Source organism: Hoplias malabaricus, chromosome X2, assembly GCF_029633855.1.
Source record: "Hoplias malabaricus isolate fHopMal1 chromosome X2, fHopMal1.hap1, whole genome shotgun sequence".
In the NCBI taxonomy this organism is placed as follows: Eukaryota; Metazoa; Chordata; class Actinopteri; order Characiformes; family Erythrinidae; genus Hoplias; species Hoplias malabaricus.
This window is the reverse complement of record NC_089819.1, coordinates 34364632-34382368: the sequence shown is the minus strand read 5'-3', so window position 1 is coordinate 34382368 and position 17737 is coordinate 34364632. Positions and strand designations below refer to the sequence as shown.

At 38.9% G+C, this 17737-nt stretch overlaps 1 protein-coding gene across 6 annotated transcripts in view; it reads right to left on the bottom strand.

Annotated features, from left to right (window-relative positions):
• The window catches only part of LOC136676489 (solute carrier family 22 member 18-like), a 194073-nt gene that overhangs the window by 15407 nt on the left and 160929 nt on the right, over positions 1-17737 (bottom strand). For 5 of the 6 annotated variants that reach the window (XR_010796297.1, XR_010796299.1, XR_010796298.1 and 2 more), the window contains one exon: positions 7350-7470. The exons of the other annotated variant lie outside the window; for it this stretch is intronic. Coding sequence is in view for 2 of the 5 variants with exons in the window: in XM_066653556.1 (XP_066509653.1) it covers positions 7350-7470 (121 nt within the window). In the remaining 3 variants the exon portion in view is untranslated. The remainder of the gene's footprint in view (positions 1-7349; positions 7471-17737) is intronic. 6 annotated transcript variants of the gene reach the window in all.

The following is a 17737-nucleotide window of genomic DNA, read 5'->3' as shown; positions in this document are numbered from 1 at the left end:
TGGAAGAGTGTCATTGTAGTGCTTTTGTGTTATGCTAGGTGGTGGAGTTTACAAGTCTTACAGCTTCTGGAATGAAGCCGGTCTCGTTGCTGTTGGTGATGCATCCAATCACTGCCGTGTCATCCGCAAACTTCACAATATGACTGGATGGATAGGTGAGCAGTCATATGAGAGCAGTGTGAACAGAAGGGGGCTCAACACACAGCCCTGAGGGGAGCCAGTGCTGAGGAGAGGTTGTGGATCCTCACAGACTGCGGCCTGATGGTCAGGAAGTCCAGGACCCAGGCAGGTGGGAACAGCTGCATGGATGAGGGAGACGTTGAAAATGTCTGCCAGGACCTCAGAGATCTGACACTCCTTTAGCACCCGTCCGGGGATGTTGTCTGTACCAGCAGCTTTCCAGGGGTTGATCCTCCTGAGGGTCCTCCTTACTTCTGCTGGGGTCGGTCTGAGGGGTGCTTCTCCAGGTAGAGGGGTGAGTCTGATGCTGGGGGGGTAGTTCAGGTCCTCAAAACGGGCATAGAACTTATTGAGAGCCTAGGGCAGGGAGGGATCTTTGGAGCATTGTGCATCTTTGGTTTTATAGTCTGTGATGCACTTAATACCCTTCCACATGATCCGTGGATCCTAGGCGGAGAAATGTCCTTGGATTTTCAGAGCATATGCAGCTTTGGCCCTCTTAACATCTGCAGTCAGCTCTCTTCTAGCAAAATGCTGCCTTTTGAGACTGTAAGAGCAGCAAGTTATCTGCTGCATTCTTTTTGACACAGCCCTTTTTATTGATTATAAATCCCTGCATGATCTTTCCCCTGAATAACTGCAAGACCTAATTTCACTGGCTTTCTACAAGTCCCAAAATTTCAAAGGTCTTCTGCATTATAAAGCTCCTGAAAATAATACTGGTTAATGTTTACTCAATTCCTTCTAGTTTGAAAACATAAATCTTTTTTAGTATAGCTTTGGTAAATAATCTTTCCATTTAGATAAATATTGTAGATCCAGGGACTTGGGGTTAAATTGTGGTACCATATCACTGCTTGCACACACATCACACAGGTCTTATTACGGTGGAGTGGGGGATGCCAGTGTTAATGTGCTCTTGTGTCTGTGTTACCTTCTGGTTGTCGCCTATTAGTTAAGTTGTTATAATTAGATCTGCAGGATATGCTAGCCACACACTAACAACATTCATAATCTATATACTTTATAGAGAAGTAACTAATGCCTTATTTCTACTCTTTCTACTGCCCACCTGTCCAGTGCAACTCTGGTGGAACCCTTCGGGGTATGCAGCTCCATTCCACTCTACACTTGCAAAATATGAGGAGACTGATTCAGCACAGACCTTTAATAAAGGCCTACAATACTCATACAGACTCTTAGGCTGCTTCTACATATGTTTTAAACTAAGTTTACTTTCATTACAACTTTAGGTAGTTTCATGTGAGGGGAATAGATCCAATTTGTTAGTCTTGTTTTTCCCCTAGATTTCTTCCTCCAGGTTCAACAGTTTTTCCTTGCCATTGTCATCTTTGAAGTGCTCACATGCATTCATTCATTCATTATCTGTAACCACTTATCCAGTTCAGAGTCATGGTGGGTCCAGAGCCTACCTGGAATCATTGGGCGCAAGGCTGGATTACACCCTGGAGGGGGCGCCAGTCCTTCACAGGGAAACGCACACACTCACACATTCACACACACACACACACACTCACACCTACGGACACTTTTGAGTCGCCAATCCACCTACCAACATGTGTTTTTGGACTGTAGGAGGAAACCGGAGCACTCGGAGGAAACCCACGCGGACATGGGGAGAACACACTAAACTCCTCACAGACAGTCACCCGGAGCAGGAATCAAACCCACAACCTCCAGGTTCCTGGAGCTGTGTGACCTTGCTCACATGCAGTTAGTCATTAAATTCTTTTTTGGATATTTGTATAGCTGCTTTGCAAAATCATCAAAAAGTAAATGTAAATGTAAAAATAAATTGCATTTGATATGTTGTGGGTTTTATGGACTTGAACAATGAATGGACTTTTTTTTATGGACTTTTATGGACAGTGAATAGTAGTTCTAGATGCCATTCTGTCTGAGTGATAAGAGATCATTGTTATTAGCATTGTGCCTTTGCTGATGCACTGATATTTATCCAGGTCCTTGAATCTTTTTATTACATTATGCACCACAGATGGTGAAATATGTAATGGTCGACAGAGTTGAAGGGTGTGAATACACAGGCAAGATGACTTTATTTAACAAAATGTCAACAACAACCAAAACTAGCTGCCAAATATGGAGTCTCTAGGCCTTACCATCTCTGCTCCACATTGTGTTTCAGTCCAGAAAAAGAATAATATGAAGAAGAAGACGAAAAATCCTAACAATTACAATAGGGTCCTACACTACGTGTTAGGACCCTAATGAAGAGTATTGCATTGGACTCAAAGATGGGTATATAGATACAGCCATACTGCCAACACGTGTTCTCGTATTAATTGTAATAAAAAGAGCACAAGGGAAGGCACTATTTGGGATTGCTCTGTTTCTGCCTGCCTGGCTTGCTCACTTGAGGGTTTTTCAAATTTTTTTTTTACATTTCATGTCAAATCTTTGTCTTACTGGAAATCTGGGAAGTTGCTTTGTGACAGCATCAATTGTGAAAAGCGCTATACAAATAAATTTGATTTGATTTGATTGAGCTACCATCAACAACACTCGCTATAACGTTACAAAACAACAAGTTACATCTAAACCAACCCAAAACAGTCCAAGGGGGAGTACCTAGGCATATTGCAAGTGTTCCATCTCTCCTCACTCCTCCCTGCTCAGCATTGCCACACAGTCAAATTTAGCTAGTCTTGCTGTTAGTTTTATCCTCCCCAGCATCACTAGCTACAGGGCTATTGCTAATCACTAGTCTCTCACTAGCATTAGCAGAAATCCCATCGGCAACAAATTTCATGCTAGCCCGACCTGGGTAACCTGAATGGAGCTTTCATGTTTTTCCAGCCATCTGTCATTCCGTTTGTGGTGTCAGAAAGCACTCCAGGTCCCAGCAATGACACTGATGCACCTGTATTACCATCAAATAATCCTTTCTTGTGCCATTACAGTAAGCTTTGCTGGCTTGCTTACCCCTTAAATGCCACGTTTCCTCCTGTGAGTTTGCAAATCTACCACTGGATCTCTAATGGTGCTTTTTCACTGAATGAAACCTACACAACTCTACTCAGCAAGGCTCTTTTGCTTTTCCACTGGCCAAATCTGATCTCTGGTCCCTAGAACTAAGTATGTTTTCAGTCCCAGTTCACTCTGGGTTCCAACCATGCCTAGTAGGTATTAAATGGTGACATGTAAACCCTGCAGAGCACTGATTGGCCAGAGATACATGTCTATCACTATGAAATGCAGAGCTCATTCAAATCCAGCACAAACCGCACTTATAAAGTCTCTAGCAGCTTTCACATTTATTTTTATCGGAATCACAATGACAGCTTGTAACTTTACCTCGAGGTGTTTTGAAGAGGTTTATATGGGCTGATGGCAGACGAAAATTTCCAGTGCAACAAGTAAAACTGATATGTGAAAACTGGGGCGCGGAGCTGTGTTCAGTCCAAAAAACTAAAACAACTTATGAATACACGATTAGTAAACTGCGCCTAACTATACCACTGCCGTTGTTATAGTTTTCAAAACCAGCAATTCCTGTTGGAGAATGGGTTTTGTGACATCACCGGCTCCGTTTTGCGGGGAAGCCCTGCCAGTGGAAAAATGACAAGCTTTAAGAATGCCGTGCCGAGTCAAGCCTGGTAGAGTCCGATCCATGCAGTGGAAAAGCACCTTAAGTTCCATGGTCTTGGCCCTCCAATCCAGTAGAGAGTGAAGCAGTCCCACTTATGACAAAATTTTTAGCAGACATGTGGGTACTGAGAAACAGCAGATGCAAATGATGTTTTGAAACACAAAACATAGGTGAAAAACCTAAATAACACAGAGAACATTCATAGCCAAAAATGCACTGACAGACAGGACTGCAACAGGATCACATCTAGTAAGTTAGTTAAACAGTTACAAACAGAATTAAAATAATTACTGTAGTGGACTCAGTAATTAGAAATAGAAATCTCATCTCTATCAAGTTAATCAGATGCCCCAAATTAGGATCTCTTGTTTATTCAAAGGCTACAAAGCAGACCTTTTGTTTAAGTCGCCCGTATGTTTCTATCAAATATCAAAGAAGATTGGGGACGACCCAAACACCCAATTCATGTATATCTTTCTTTCTATATATTTCCTATGTTGAACAATGAGTATTTTTTTCTTAATTGAGGTGGTATAATCTTAAAAACCTTCTTACAATGTAACCCACCCAGGTTGTAAGATTGAATGTGTTGTTTCTGCTTTTGTGTTTAATGGTGATGCTCTGTCATAAAATTCCACAGAAAGAAAAATTAATCAAACAACTAAATGTATTTAACTTATATATAAAAAGATAATTGACCCAGTCAGTAATCTAAGACAGGAGAAACTCATCCAGAAATCACATAAAGTGATGAAGTCCTAAATGCTTGGTTTAACATGACTTTAAAGAAACCCTTCTTCATTTTATGTATTATTCAGTATTTCGGATAAAACTGTTTTATTTATATGCTATGCGTAACAAACTGTGGAACAATCATCAGGAAATATCCCAAGGAACATGTTTAATCACACAATATATTTCGTTATAAGGAACCAGTGACTTAGTCTGACAATATCCCTTTGTCTTGGTTCCCGCCAAACCCAGAAGGTGGGCTCTCCAGACTAAGCACCCTTGGGGCCAATCACCAGCAGCTCTGCTGTACCCTCAGGGTTCTGTCAGAGCACAGGCCTCTCCCCTGGGAGGGAGCTAAAAAAACATTGAAAAGACGCCCATACACAATGAGTCAATCAGTCAGTCGAGTTAGTCAATGAGTCAGAAGTCAGTGAGAAACAGCAAGTTCAGTTCAGATCTTCAGTTCCAGCAAGAATTAACTACAAATTGACTTCAGGAGACACCAACAAATAAAAGAAGATTTACCCTGATTCCACAAAGAAAAACCTCCTAAAAACGACTCCATTTTAAGTATTGAGTCTTCTGCAGAAAGATAGTAATTTTAATTATTATTTGTTTTGTTTATTTTTTTTCTTTGATTTGTTTCTTTATTGCTCCACAAAGGCTTCCACATTAGAACTTATCAATGGCCGTATCAGCAAGAGGGCCGATTGCCCAGGACCTCCTTCCTAGACCCAGATCATTGTGTACAGTAGGCTCACTCAAACATGCTCTCAGAGTGAATGCCAATTTCAATTCTTTGATAATTACACACCTCTATGAAACTTTAATAATTAAGCTCCTGTTATGAGTGTAATTGTTATCCAAATGAATAACTCTTCTATATCATACAAGTGGGCTGTGTGTGTGTTGAAATTGCTCAAAAAATGCACAAAAAAAGTCCACAAACTCGTTCTTAACCTAAGGAAATCTAATTGAGTGTTAGCTGCTCAATTAGTAATTAATTAATGCCTAATTAATTATCTGACTCTGCTACATTATGTAGTATAACTCTAATCCAACATGTTTCTCAGTTAATCAGGTATATTATGTATTGTATTCCAGCTCATTTAAACATTATAGCAAAAGGAGTATTTAGCCATCAATTTAAAATTTGTGGAACCTGTAGTGTGAATGGGTTTGATAGTCACAGTCAGCATGAATATAATGTATTATGGCATCTGCTGATTAATAATCTTAATGGTAACAATTAGCCATGTTTTCTTTTGTAAAAATAAAGAGGTTCATCCAAGTCAATCATATAAGGCATAAAATATGAATCTCACATAACATAATGAACAAAAATATAAATATAAAAAATATATAAATGCAACACATTTGTTTTGCTCCTATTTTTCATGAGCTGACCTCAAAGTTATGACATTTTCTATGTACATAACAGGCCTTTGTTCACAAATTTGTCTAAATCGGTGTTAGTGAGCACTTCTCCTTTGCCAAGATAATCCATCCTTCACAAGATAATCCACACTTCACAAGTGTGGTATATCATGATGCTGATTAGACAGCATGATTATTGTACTGATGTGCCTTAGGCTGGCCACAATAATAGTATGGTACTCAGAGTATGGTATCCAAACCCAAGAATCAGTTTATAAGTGAGTTCACTGATGCGACATTTACTGATGTATATTACATCTAGCCAGATGCTAAGGTACACTGCATTCAGTGACTCTCCCAATGTATCCACTTGGAGTAAAATATTGTACACATTATCATTGATATAAGTAGATGCAGCATGAATGTAGTCATGTCTGCATTTAAAACTAATTTATGGATTTCTGGTATAATTTAGAAGTCACCAAAGACATTTTTTTATTTTTGGCTCTATTTCTACAACAGTATAATATTTTAATCTAAATGTGCAGTACTTTGCAATCTATTAACATGGATGCAATATCATTAATGTCATCTGAGAATAAATTGGGCCTAAAATTGAACCTTGGGTTATCTGAAGAAATTTTGACTCAAAGCCACCCAGGGTCACATACTGTAATTTTTCAGTGAAGTAGTTCCAAAACCGTTTTATAGCATGACCAAAGTCAACATCGCATAACATTTTTAGGGGTAAAACATGATCAACAAAAAGGGCAAAACACTGAGTCAGTATTAAAATTGTTTAACAACAGGGTAGTAGCTGTAATAGTGCTATCATTTTCCTGTAGCCACACCGTGGAATGCTCAATACAGCTGATTAAATTATATATATATATATATTTGCTAGGCATGACATGTCTAAAATTGTCCTGTACATTTTTTAAGTAGGATATCTTACCTGGGAATTACATCTGATAGAAAGATAAGAGAATAAAAATATTTGCCACATTGATCTGAGTTGGTGCGGCATGGTAGCGCAGCAGGTAGTGTCGCTGTCACACAGTTCCAGGGTCCTGTGTTTCATCCCATGGTCCAAAAACACACATTGGTAGGTGGATTGGTGACTCAAAGTGTCCCTACGTGTGATTGTGTAAGTGAGTGTGTGTTGCCCTCCAGGGTTTGTTCCCGCCTTGCTCTCAGTGATTCCGGGTAGGCTCCAGACCCACCGTGACCCCGGACTAGATGAGTGTTTACAGATGGTTACTGAATGATCTGAGTTGATTGGTGTACCAACATGTTTCTAGGTTGTCCCGTCTAGTTTAAAAGTGCTTCAGCACTTCTGTTTGAAAGGGTGCAGAGTAAAATAAATGGTATTGCTTACATTATAAATCCATTTAGGCAAATACAACAAAATAAGTTATGCTTGCATTACCTGTGTCAGAAGCTGGAACACTTTTTGTTAACATGCTGTCTGTGATGACATTGAAGATACTCAGTGACAGCATCATTGGCACAACAACAAAGCAGAACTGGAACACGTTGGTAACCAGCACCTTATTAAAAAGAAATACATTTATAAAAATAAAACAGGAAGACACTAGATAGAAACTGAACTTCAAACAAACGCTGATGTAATGCTACAGTTTTATGCCACAAAATCATTTAGTCTTTAAATCATTTAAAAAAGTTAATTACACTTAAAGCTAGGGTAGGTGATTTTGCAGAAACCAGTCAGTGTGGGTGGGTTTGGAAAGAAATCCTACTAAAAATCTCACCCATTCTTTCAGCCCTCTTTCTCAAGCCACTCCCCCAATTTACATGTGAATTTATACAAAGAGATTAGTAAACATACAGAGAGAGCTGTAATGGAAAAATGCAGATTAACACTAATGAGTAATGTTTTATAATAAATAATGATATGGGGTTTCGATTAATCTTAATTAATTCTTAGTCATATAGTAGGCCTTAGTGCTTGAAGTTGTGGTTACGGTGACCTGTGGAAAATTACAGGTCTGAGCTGTTATGTGTGTTGTCTAAATGTATGAAGGACATTCTCACCATTTTTCCACCAATGAGGGAATGTTTGGGTTAAAACGTTGCTGGTGTACGTGACTGGGGCTCTATATGTATGACTTGATTTGTTCAATAAACTCGTGAGATACGAGAGAATCTTTGACTGTGTGTCTTATTCCTCTGGTCTCCCCAAAGAATTCTTTGAGAATAAATCTTTCGATTTTCCTTCCTGGTTTCACATAGAGTAATTAAAGATTTCTATAACAAGAGCCCTGCTGAGTGAATAATCTTTGTTATACCTATAAACATGGATGTCGTTTGACCTGTTTTATGGGGGCTTTAGCCCCCCCCAAATTTTCAACAATTTTCAACAACGGTTCTCTGTCTCCAGATATCTTGACAGAATAGAACATGTAGTGTTGCCAACCGTCCCGTAAAGTATGGAATTAAAAATGGTTCTGTATTTGGACACTAAAAGATGTGTTTTGTTTTGAATCGATATGGAACCCGTTTTGTTACGTATTTTTTCTGTTTTACGTTTGAAACAGAAACACGCAGCTCTCATCTCAGCCGGTGCGAGGGGCAGATTCACTACGGCTCCTAAACAGAGAACACACTTTTCATTGGTCATCACCTTTATTTAGCCAATCAAATCGAATCAAATTTATTTGTGCATTTTATTATTATTTTTTTTTACAACTGATGTTGTCACAACACAGCTACACAGAATTTCAGTAAAGATAAAGTTTTAACATGAAATGCGGGCAATGGATTCACCTCCTACAGCGTTTTTTTTTTTTTTTTTTTTTTTTGCGGTACTGAGAGCAGCAGGTCAGAGCTCAAAACTGGGAACTACAGATCTGATACTGCGGTTAAGCCAGTTGCCTTTTGAGATACATGGTTAAACTAGCCATGCATCAGATTTTATTGCACAGATACTAGTGAAACTTAATGCATGTGAAAAATTTTTTTTTGAGCAAATATCCATCATTATGTTACATGTATTCATTTGTTTATGTGGTTATAGCACCCTCTACAGGCTACTTCAGTTGTCCTTATTATTAAGGTTGGTAAAAGTAATATTGTTTGTTAGTCACATAGTGGTAGCCGCCATTTTATCTCAAAAACAAGCTAGAGAATTGCATGTGTGAAATTTTCTCATTCATCTAGCTCCATCTGTCTGTATAAACCTTGGAGAAACTTTGTAAGTAGATCAGTTCTTCTATGCCCTTAGAAATTATTTCGGGTCATATTTCATTTTATGTTATTTTTATATATTATTTCAGTTTCACACTACTGCAACTTGACTTTATGGAAGTATTGGGCCTTCAATAAATGGTCATGCAAGCCAACACATCACTTGGTGTCCCTTCATCACTGAAGTTTCCTAGTGCTACTGTAATTAAGTCTGCTAAAAGTGTTTAGCTATCTGGTGATTTGTGCTCTGCTATGTACTCAGGTGACAGAATAGTGAAAAGTCAATACCACAATGGGTTCTACACAGCAGATACCCTTACGAATAAGTGAAAGACTGTCCAACATCTGATTCAGTGGTGCTAGACTGATCTACTATAAGATGAGGCATTTATCACAAGGTCAGCAGCTAGCATCTCTAGCTTGGGTAAAAAAAAAAATTACAAGCGTAACTGTAGCCAAAGCAAGGGCTAAAGTGTTAGCTGCATGAGCCTGTTCAGTCTTCGTTCAGAAGGAAAATGAGCTGTTATTGGAGAAAGCTCGAATGGATGCCGTTTCTTCCTACACTAAAGCTAGAGAATGAAATTGCAGTTGCTGAAGCTGAAGCTCTTGAATCTTCAGTAGCAGAGTCTAAGAGAGGCAGGAGAGCCTCAGATATTTGAAGCTCATCCCTTTCTATCTCCACGAGAAAGAACTGGCAAGTATGTTGAATCTCATTCTAGAATGGCTTCTGACCCTACAGTATATTTGGCGGCATGGTGGCTTAGTGGTTAGCAGGTTCACCTCCCAGCGCTGGGATCTTGGGTTCAAGTGGAGTTTCCATGTTCTCCCCGTGTCTGCGTGGGTTTCCTCCGGGGTCTCCGGTTTCCTCCCACAGTCCAAAAACATGGAGGGTAGGTGAATTGGCTTCAGTCTAATAACTGTCCTGCTGTGTGAGTGAATGTGTGTGTGCCCAGATATGGATTGGCACTCTATCCTGGGTGAAATCCTAGTGCCCGATGCAGTCCTCCAGGTGGACGGTCGTTCCTGGTCGAGAGTACGCTGTGCACGTTTGGCTGCCGCTTCTCGCCAGCGTGTGTGGATTGAGTGTTCTGAGCAGTGTGAATTGTAAAGCGTTCATGGGTATCTAGAAAGGCGCTATATAATTGTAACGATAGATAGATAGATAGATACAGTAGTCCCTACATGCCATAAACTGCATAGAAGGAACAGGACTTTCCTGTCGTGAGGAGCTCGACCTGCTAATCAAGCTAATCAACCAAGGTCCACAGTCTTTGAACCACGTGAAGCGGATTTGAGCCAGCCACATCAATGATCCAGCTTTAGGCCTAAACATGGCATGGACTCCAATGGGTCACCAGAAATTATTAAAAATGTTCTTTTTGACAAATTGGAAAGGTTTCCGAAAATTAGTTATAAAGATCCTCAGAGACTCAGAGAGCTAGGAGACCTGGCATCCTACTTGGACTTTCTTACTTAGATACTGCTAGAGGACTGAAACCCATAGTGGAGAAATTGCCATTTAGACTCCAAGAGAAATGGATCTCTCATGGGAGTTATTACAAATTACACTAAAATGTGCATTTCCCATCATTTGCTTACTTTGCTGATTTCATTTCAAGAGAAGCTTACATTCACAATGACCCAAGCTTTTCTCAGTCTTCTTCAGTTGCTACCACATTGAAGGTGAATAGTTTTGTGAAAAGAATGGGTAGTTCTAAAAACTCAAAAAAATCTCCACGCACAAAACAGCTCACGTCTACATCTAATGTCGACTCAACAGGGACCTGCAATGCTAGATATTAAAAGAACCCTATCTATATAGCAATTTTGCTATTCCATTTTTTTCAGTGCCTCTTTCAGTTGCATTTAAACAGTAATTATGTGACATAGCCATATTCAATGTTGTTTTATTTTCTAAAGACCCTTTGTTACTCAAATATCTAATCACTTGAGGTTTTCATGCTGACCGATAAATCATTTTTTCTATAAATTGGTCATGTTTTGACCAAAATTTTACCTAGTGCCTGCTTTTTTTTTTTCCATATTTCTCAATGTACAGCCATGAAATCATACTCCCACATCAGATATCTTGACACAGATTGTTAGGGTGAGGTGTCTGTTAGTTGAAGACATAAGCATTTTTCATGCTAATTTATTACTTCGCATATTACTGTGATAAAATAAATTTGTAGCATCAGACAGACATATTTTTCTTGATATTCTAAGCTCTGGGATGTATGACTGATAAAGCTTTGACAGTCACAGCAGGCCCAAATTTTCAGGAATTTAGTTCAGGGCAAATATGGACAATATCCCAACAAATAAAAAATGTTTTGGTACTTTGGCAGTATTCTCAGCTGCTGATAATAATAACAATTATTATTATTATTATTATATTATTATATTATATTATATTATAATCTTATAATATTATAATAATAATATGATGATACTTGTTTATTTAGAATACATTGAAGAACATTACATTTATACATTTGGCAGACGCTTTTATCCAAAGCGACTTACAAAATAGGATCTAACATTCAAACTACAATACAATTTATACAAATTACACACAATGAATGAATACACACAATGAAGAATTATTTAAGCTTTTTAGTTTATTTTTGGTGATCTTATGCAATATTATTTGATGTGAAACCTACAAAAACTTTTAAAAAACTATAACTCAGAACTAAGGCTTCACAGCAGTGAGAGTGCTATTTTTAGAAACGGTAGGATCTGCACTTTCTAATGGTATGCAGAGCTCATAGACGCATTCAGACATTCAAGAATTATAAAGCTGATTATATAAGTTGTGCTTTTTACCCCGCAAACTGTGGAGTTCAAGCTCAAGGAGTTAATGAGCAGTGTCCTATACATAAAAAGCCAACCCACTTAAACACTGTAGAGGTTTCAGAGCAAAAGCCATCAAAGTATGCAAGATGCTTCTCAAAGAAGTGGGTGTATGTTTTAGATGTTACTCTTCAAGTGAACATGTCACCAAAGATTGCAGTTCAGTGCAAGGTGTGCAGCAATGTCAAATACATAGCAGCTCCTCACCCTGGACCAGCTCCATGGTGTAGCCAGACTCCTGAGATACAGCATGCACCTCAGATAGGAGGAGAAGGATGTGGAAGTTCAATCTCAGCTCACAGCATGCAGCAATACAAACCTAGGCCATCAGCGATATGACAGGTTCTCTTCATGGCACTCTCTCATAAGGGCCATAGCCACGTTGATCCAAATCACTGAGACTTACAAAGCCAAGACTACAAATCAGAACACAGGATGTAGAGACATGAAGGACTGAAGGAAGTGAGAGAGATCCCTAATAACAGTCCACTAAGGAAGTTGGATCCTGTCCTCGATGGGAATGAACTCTTGCGAATCGGAGACTGGCTTATTAAATCATCTCTCTCCACAGAGGAGAAACACCCTATTATCATCCCTGGTCATAACCACATTGGTATTCTGCTCGTCAACTACTACCATGAGCGCATGAAACACCAAAACACATGAAGTTCTATTTACTCTCATGGCAGAAGTCTCATGGCAGATGCAAATGCTCCATCCCTACTGACTCCATTGATTATTCCTACTCAAAAAGTTTGCAGAAACCAGTGGCCCATTGCTTTGGTGATGAAAACCCTTCCTGGAAATGATGGTAAGGCCAGAAATGTAGAACACAAAGTTTCCAGAGGAGGAACTTCCAAGGTCTTCTTTCTTCCCATTACTGAGGTGGTGGTGTTTGTCGACGAAGAACCACCTAGATGCTTCCTCACTTTAAGGTGTATAGATTTTAACAGTGGCATTTTCTTCAATGCCAGGTGTGGAGTGTTATGTTACATGTATTAATATTACTTATGTTATAGCACCCTCTTCAGTTATCCTTGTTATTGTTTATGTTCATCTTCTCATTGGTTGGTAAAAGTCATATGGTTTGTTAGTCACATGGTGGTAGTGGCCATTTTGTCTCAAAAATAAACTAGAGAACTGCATGTGTGAAGTCCTCTTATTCATCTAGCTCCATCTGTCTGCAGATAACCTTGGAGAAGCTTGTACAACATGATTTGCAAATCCTTTTCAACCTATATTAAATTGAATACAATACAAAGGCAAGCTATTTAATGTTCAAACTCAAAACTTTATTGTTTTTTTGCAAATATTCAATCATTTTGAATTTGAGGCCTGCAACACATTTTTATAAAGCAGCAAACTGGACTCTGGATGTTTTTCTCAAACGGCGGCTAGATAGAACTAATGTTATCTTAGATCCTTGTTGCTTTGCTTAATTTGTAACTCATCAAAGAAGTTTGCTGCTATGAGGTAATTACCCCAGACCCCAGTAATAGTGACAGCCATGCTTGTAAATAAACATAAATAAGGCAGTGAGCTACACCACCTCAACTCATGTCCAGTGGATTCTGAGGATCTGGCAACCCGTTTGGCTGTTCCTGTACCCGTTTAGAAGAAGCTGTTCTGATCGCTCTGGTTTTCCTGTTACTTGTTTCTACTGTTATTTCTGTTTTTACAACTTATTAACCATCCATAGATCTATTTTATAGATTGTCTCTTCAGGATTTTTTATTACAGAGGCACTAAAACTGCCACCGGCTCCTGCAGTAACGTTTCTGGTGTAAGTTCCTAAAATCAACCAAAAGCAGTAAGTACCTGCAATATCATGACTACTGCTGGCTGTATTGCCTCAAATCTTACTTAACAGAACGTCAATTCGTAAAAGTAAACAATTTAAATTCAAATTATTCTAAAGTAAGATTTCGAATTCCACAAGGCTCTATTATAGGACAATTATTATTTACATTATACATGTTACCGCTAGGCACAGTTATAAGAAACCATGACATTAACTTTCACTGTTACGCAGACGACACGCAATTGTATATTTCAGCCAAGCCCGATGACAGACACAGATTAAAGAAAATAGAGGACTGTGTAAAAGACGTGAAAGGCTGGATTTTGCGTAACTTCCTCCTTCTAAACAGCAACAAAACAGAGGTCCTGCTTTTGGGTCCAAAGGTGGCAAGAAATAAATTATCAGATTTAATTTGAAATCTCGCTGACTTTCCAGTTAAACCTGGTTCAGCAGTGAAAAATCTTGGTGTCATAATTGACCCGGATTTACCATTTGATCAAAACATAGGCAGTATCACTAGAACAGCTTTTTTACATTTTTGCAACATCGCTAATATTAGAAGTGCCTTATCCCTGCAGGATGCAGAAATATTAGTACATGCCTTTATTAGTACATGCCTTTATCTTGGCTAAAAACTCATTTGTTTAGTTTATCTTTTGGTAGTTAATGCTCCCCCATAGATAAAGGCGGTATTACCAGGGGGTCCATGGAAACAGGGAATTACAGGGGGTGATGCTGGTGCTGTCATCCTGCCGCTTCATGCGATCACTCAGGTTTGTTGACGGTTTAGCGGAGGGATGCTAGTGTTTCAGGATGCTCCCGCGTCTGTGTGTCCTTCTCTCCTTTTAGTTAAAGCTGTCATAGTCAGATATGCCGAAGTCATTAGCCATGCTCTGTAAATGTTCACATTCTCTGCTTTACATACAGCCAAACAGAACAAAACTAAGTCCATCCCTCTACTTTTTTCAAAGTAAACAAGTGGGGCCTCTCCCGGGGGATTTTTATATTCTTTACATTTTTACATTTCATGTTAAAACTTTATCTTTATTGGAAATCTGTGAAGCTGCTTTGTGACAAAATTAGTTGTAAAAAGCACTATACAAATAAATCTGATTTGAATTTGATATCATAGGGCTGGCCCAAATATTTGGATATTCGTTCATTGGGTAGGTGTTCAGTTTATAATTTTGAGATTCACATATTCCTTTTTTTTAGATAAATGTGGTTATAAAGCCAACCCTCCACTCCACATGTTCAGCCTTGTCAACATAATTCTTGGACGAAGCCTAAAACAGCCTAACACGCTACAGCAACCTACTTACAACAATACAGGGTAAAGCTACAGTTATTTTTTGTCAGCTTTACACCTCATAGAAGCTCTGATTTATTTGTGCACACTCTGTCACATAGCAGGTTAAAGTGACCCAAATCCAATATGTTTCGTCATGTGACAGATATGTGAAATAAAATTTAGACGCAGTATAGAATTGCTGGTTGCCTTTGCACATGCGTTTGGTTAAACCCGTGCTCATCAGGGAGCTGGCTCTGTAAGTACGAAAATAATTTCTTTCAAAAACGTTTGACATTGAATACAATTAATTTAATATATGTAATTAATACTTTGGTTATTAAATGTGAGTTATAACCATGGTTAAGCCTAAGCTCTTTCAGTATAATGCTAGATTAGTGTTAGCTAGCCAGTAAAGTTACCTCAGAATTTAAATGTCATCCATATCCCATGAAAAGTGATGTTTATTGTATTACGATCATTTGTTTATTACCAGTATTGACAAAAATGCAAACTAAGGGGGATGAAGACTGATATGACCAAAAATTATTTAGTAATGTTATTTATTGGATATTACTTAAACCAACAATATTTTGTGACTTTTCTACCACAAGCAACCACTTTTTCTCAGTCATAAAACTTTATAGTATAAAGACCAGAGACAAGATGAGAATTCTCTTTGAAATTTACAACTTGATGACCAGGTGATTATGGGTAGATATAATTTAGTATATTATATTACTAAATATAATTAGACCTGGAATATCTTCATGAACAAAACTGTTAATAAAGCATTGTTTACATTAAATTATATAGAAAATAAACATATGACTATAAAAAAGCTACATTAATATTGTAAACATACTTATCATATAGAGTCCATATTTATTTCCTGTCCTAGAGGGCTGGTGTCCAGCACAGTTTGATGATTTTCATGTTCTAATCCTCTATTAATTGCTGGGTTTACGTGGGTCTTCTTAAGTAGGGAAAATATCCAACAATGCTGGACACGGGCTCTTCAGGATCTGAGGTGAAGATTCCTGGTTTATAGTAAACTGAGTTGTACTCTTATTCTGTAGTTGTGCACTTTATATGTGATTCTCTTCCATCTTGTAAACAGACACAGAAGGACTACTTCTCTAGAGGGACTGCCAGAGGGAGTGTGAACCAGTATTAAAGAACTGCCTGGTGAGATTTCAGACATAATTGATAGTTCTTTTTAGATATACTGAACAAAAAAAATATATAAAAGCAACACTTTTATATATATATATATATCATATATATATATATATATATATGGGGTTGGACAATGAAACTGAAACACCTGGTTTTAGACCACAATAATTTATTAGTATGGTGTAGTGCCCCCTTTTCCAATACAGCATCAATTCGTCTTGGGAAAGACATATACAAGTGACATATACAAGACTGTGCAGGCCATGGGAGATGTTCAACTTCACTTTCATGTTCATCAAACCAATCTTTCACCAGTCTTGCTGTGTGTATTGGTGCATTGTCATCCTGATACACGGCACCGCCTTCAGGATACAATGTTTGAACCATTGGATGCACATGGTCCTCCAGAATGGTTTGGTAGTCCTTGGCAGTGATGCGCCCTTCTAGCACAAGTATTGGGCCAAGGGAATGCCAAGATATGGCAGCCCAAGCCATCACTGATCCACCCCCATGCTTCACTCTGGTCATGCAACAGTCTGGGTGGTACACTTCTTTGGGGCTTCTCCACACCGTAACTCTCCCGGATGTGGGGAAAACAGTAAAGGTGGACTTTAAAGGAGAACAATACGTGTTTCACATTGTCCACAGCCCAACATTTGCGCTCCTTGCACCATTGAAACCGATGTTTGGCATTGGCATGAGTGACCAAAGGTTTGGCTATAGCAGCCCGGCCGTGTATATTGACCCTGTTGAGCTCCCGATGGACAGTTCTGGTTGAAACAGGAGAGTTGAGGTGCACATTTAATTCTGCCGTGATCTGGGCAGCTGTGGTTTTATGTTTTTTGGATGCAATCTGGGTTAGCACCCGAACATCCCTTTCAGACAGCTTACTCTTGCGTCCACAGTTAATCCTGTTGGACGTGTTTCGTCCTTCTTGGTGGTATGCTGACATTACCCTGGATACCATGGCTCTGGATACATCACAAAGACTTGCTGTCTTGGTCACAGATGCGCCAGCAAGACGTTCACCAACAATTTGTCCTCTTTTGAACTCTTGTATGTCACCCATAATGTTGTTCATTCATTCATTATCTGTAACCGCTTATCCAATTCAGGGTCACGGTGGGTCCAGAGCCTACCTGGAATCATTGGACGCAAGGTGGGAGTACACCCTGGAGGGGGCACCAGTCCTTCACAGGGCAACACACACACTCACACCTACGGACACTTGTGAGTCGCCAATCCAACTACCAATGTGTGTTTTTGGACCATGGGAGGAAACCAGAGCACCCGGAGGAAACCCACGCAGACACAGGGAGAACAGCATAAAAACATACTTAACATAATTGAATATATTGAGCTTTTTTGAATATTGCCTTTTTTTGAGTACAGGCATCGGCTGATGCGAATTATTTCAAAAAATGGTATTTGTTGGCCAGTTGAACCGAGTTGAGTAGAATGCTATATAATATCTGTGATACACATG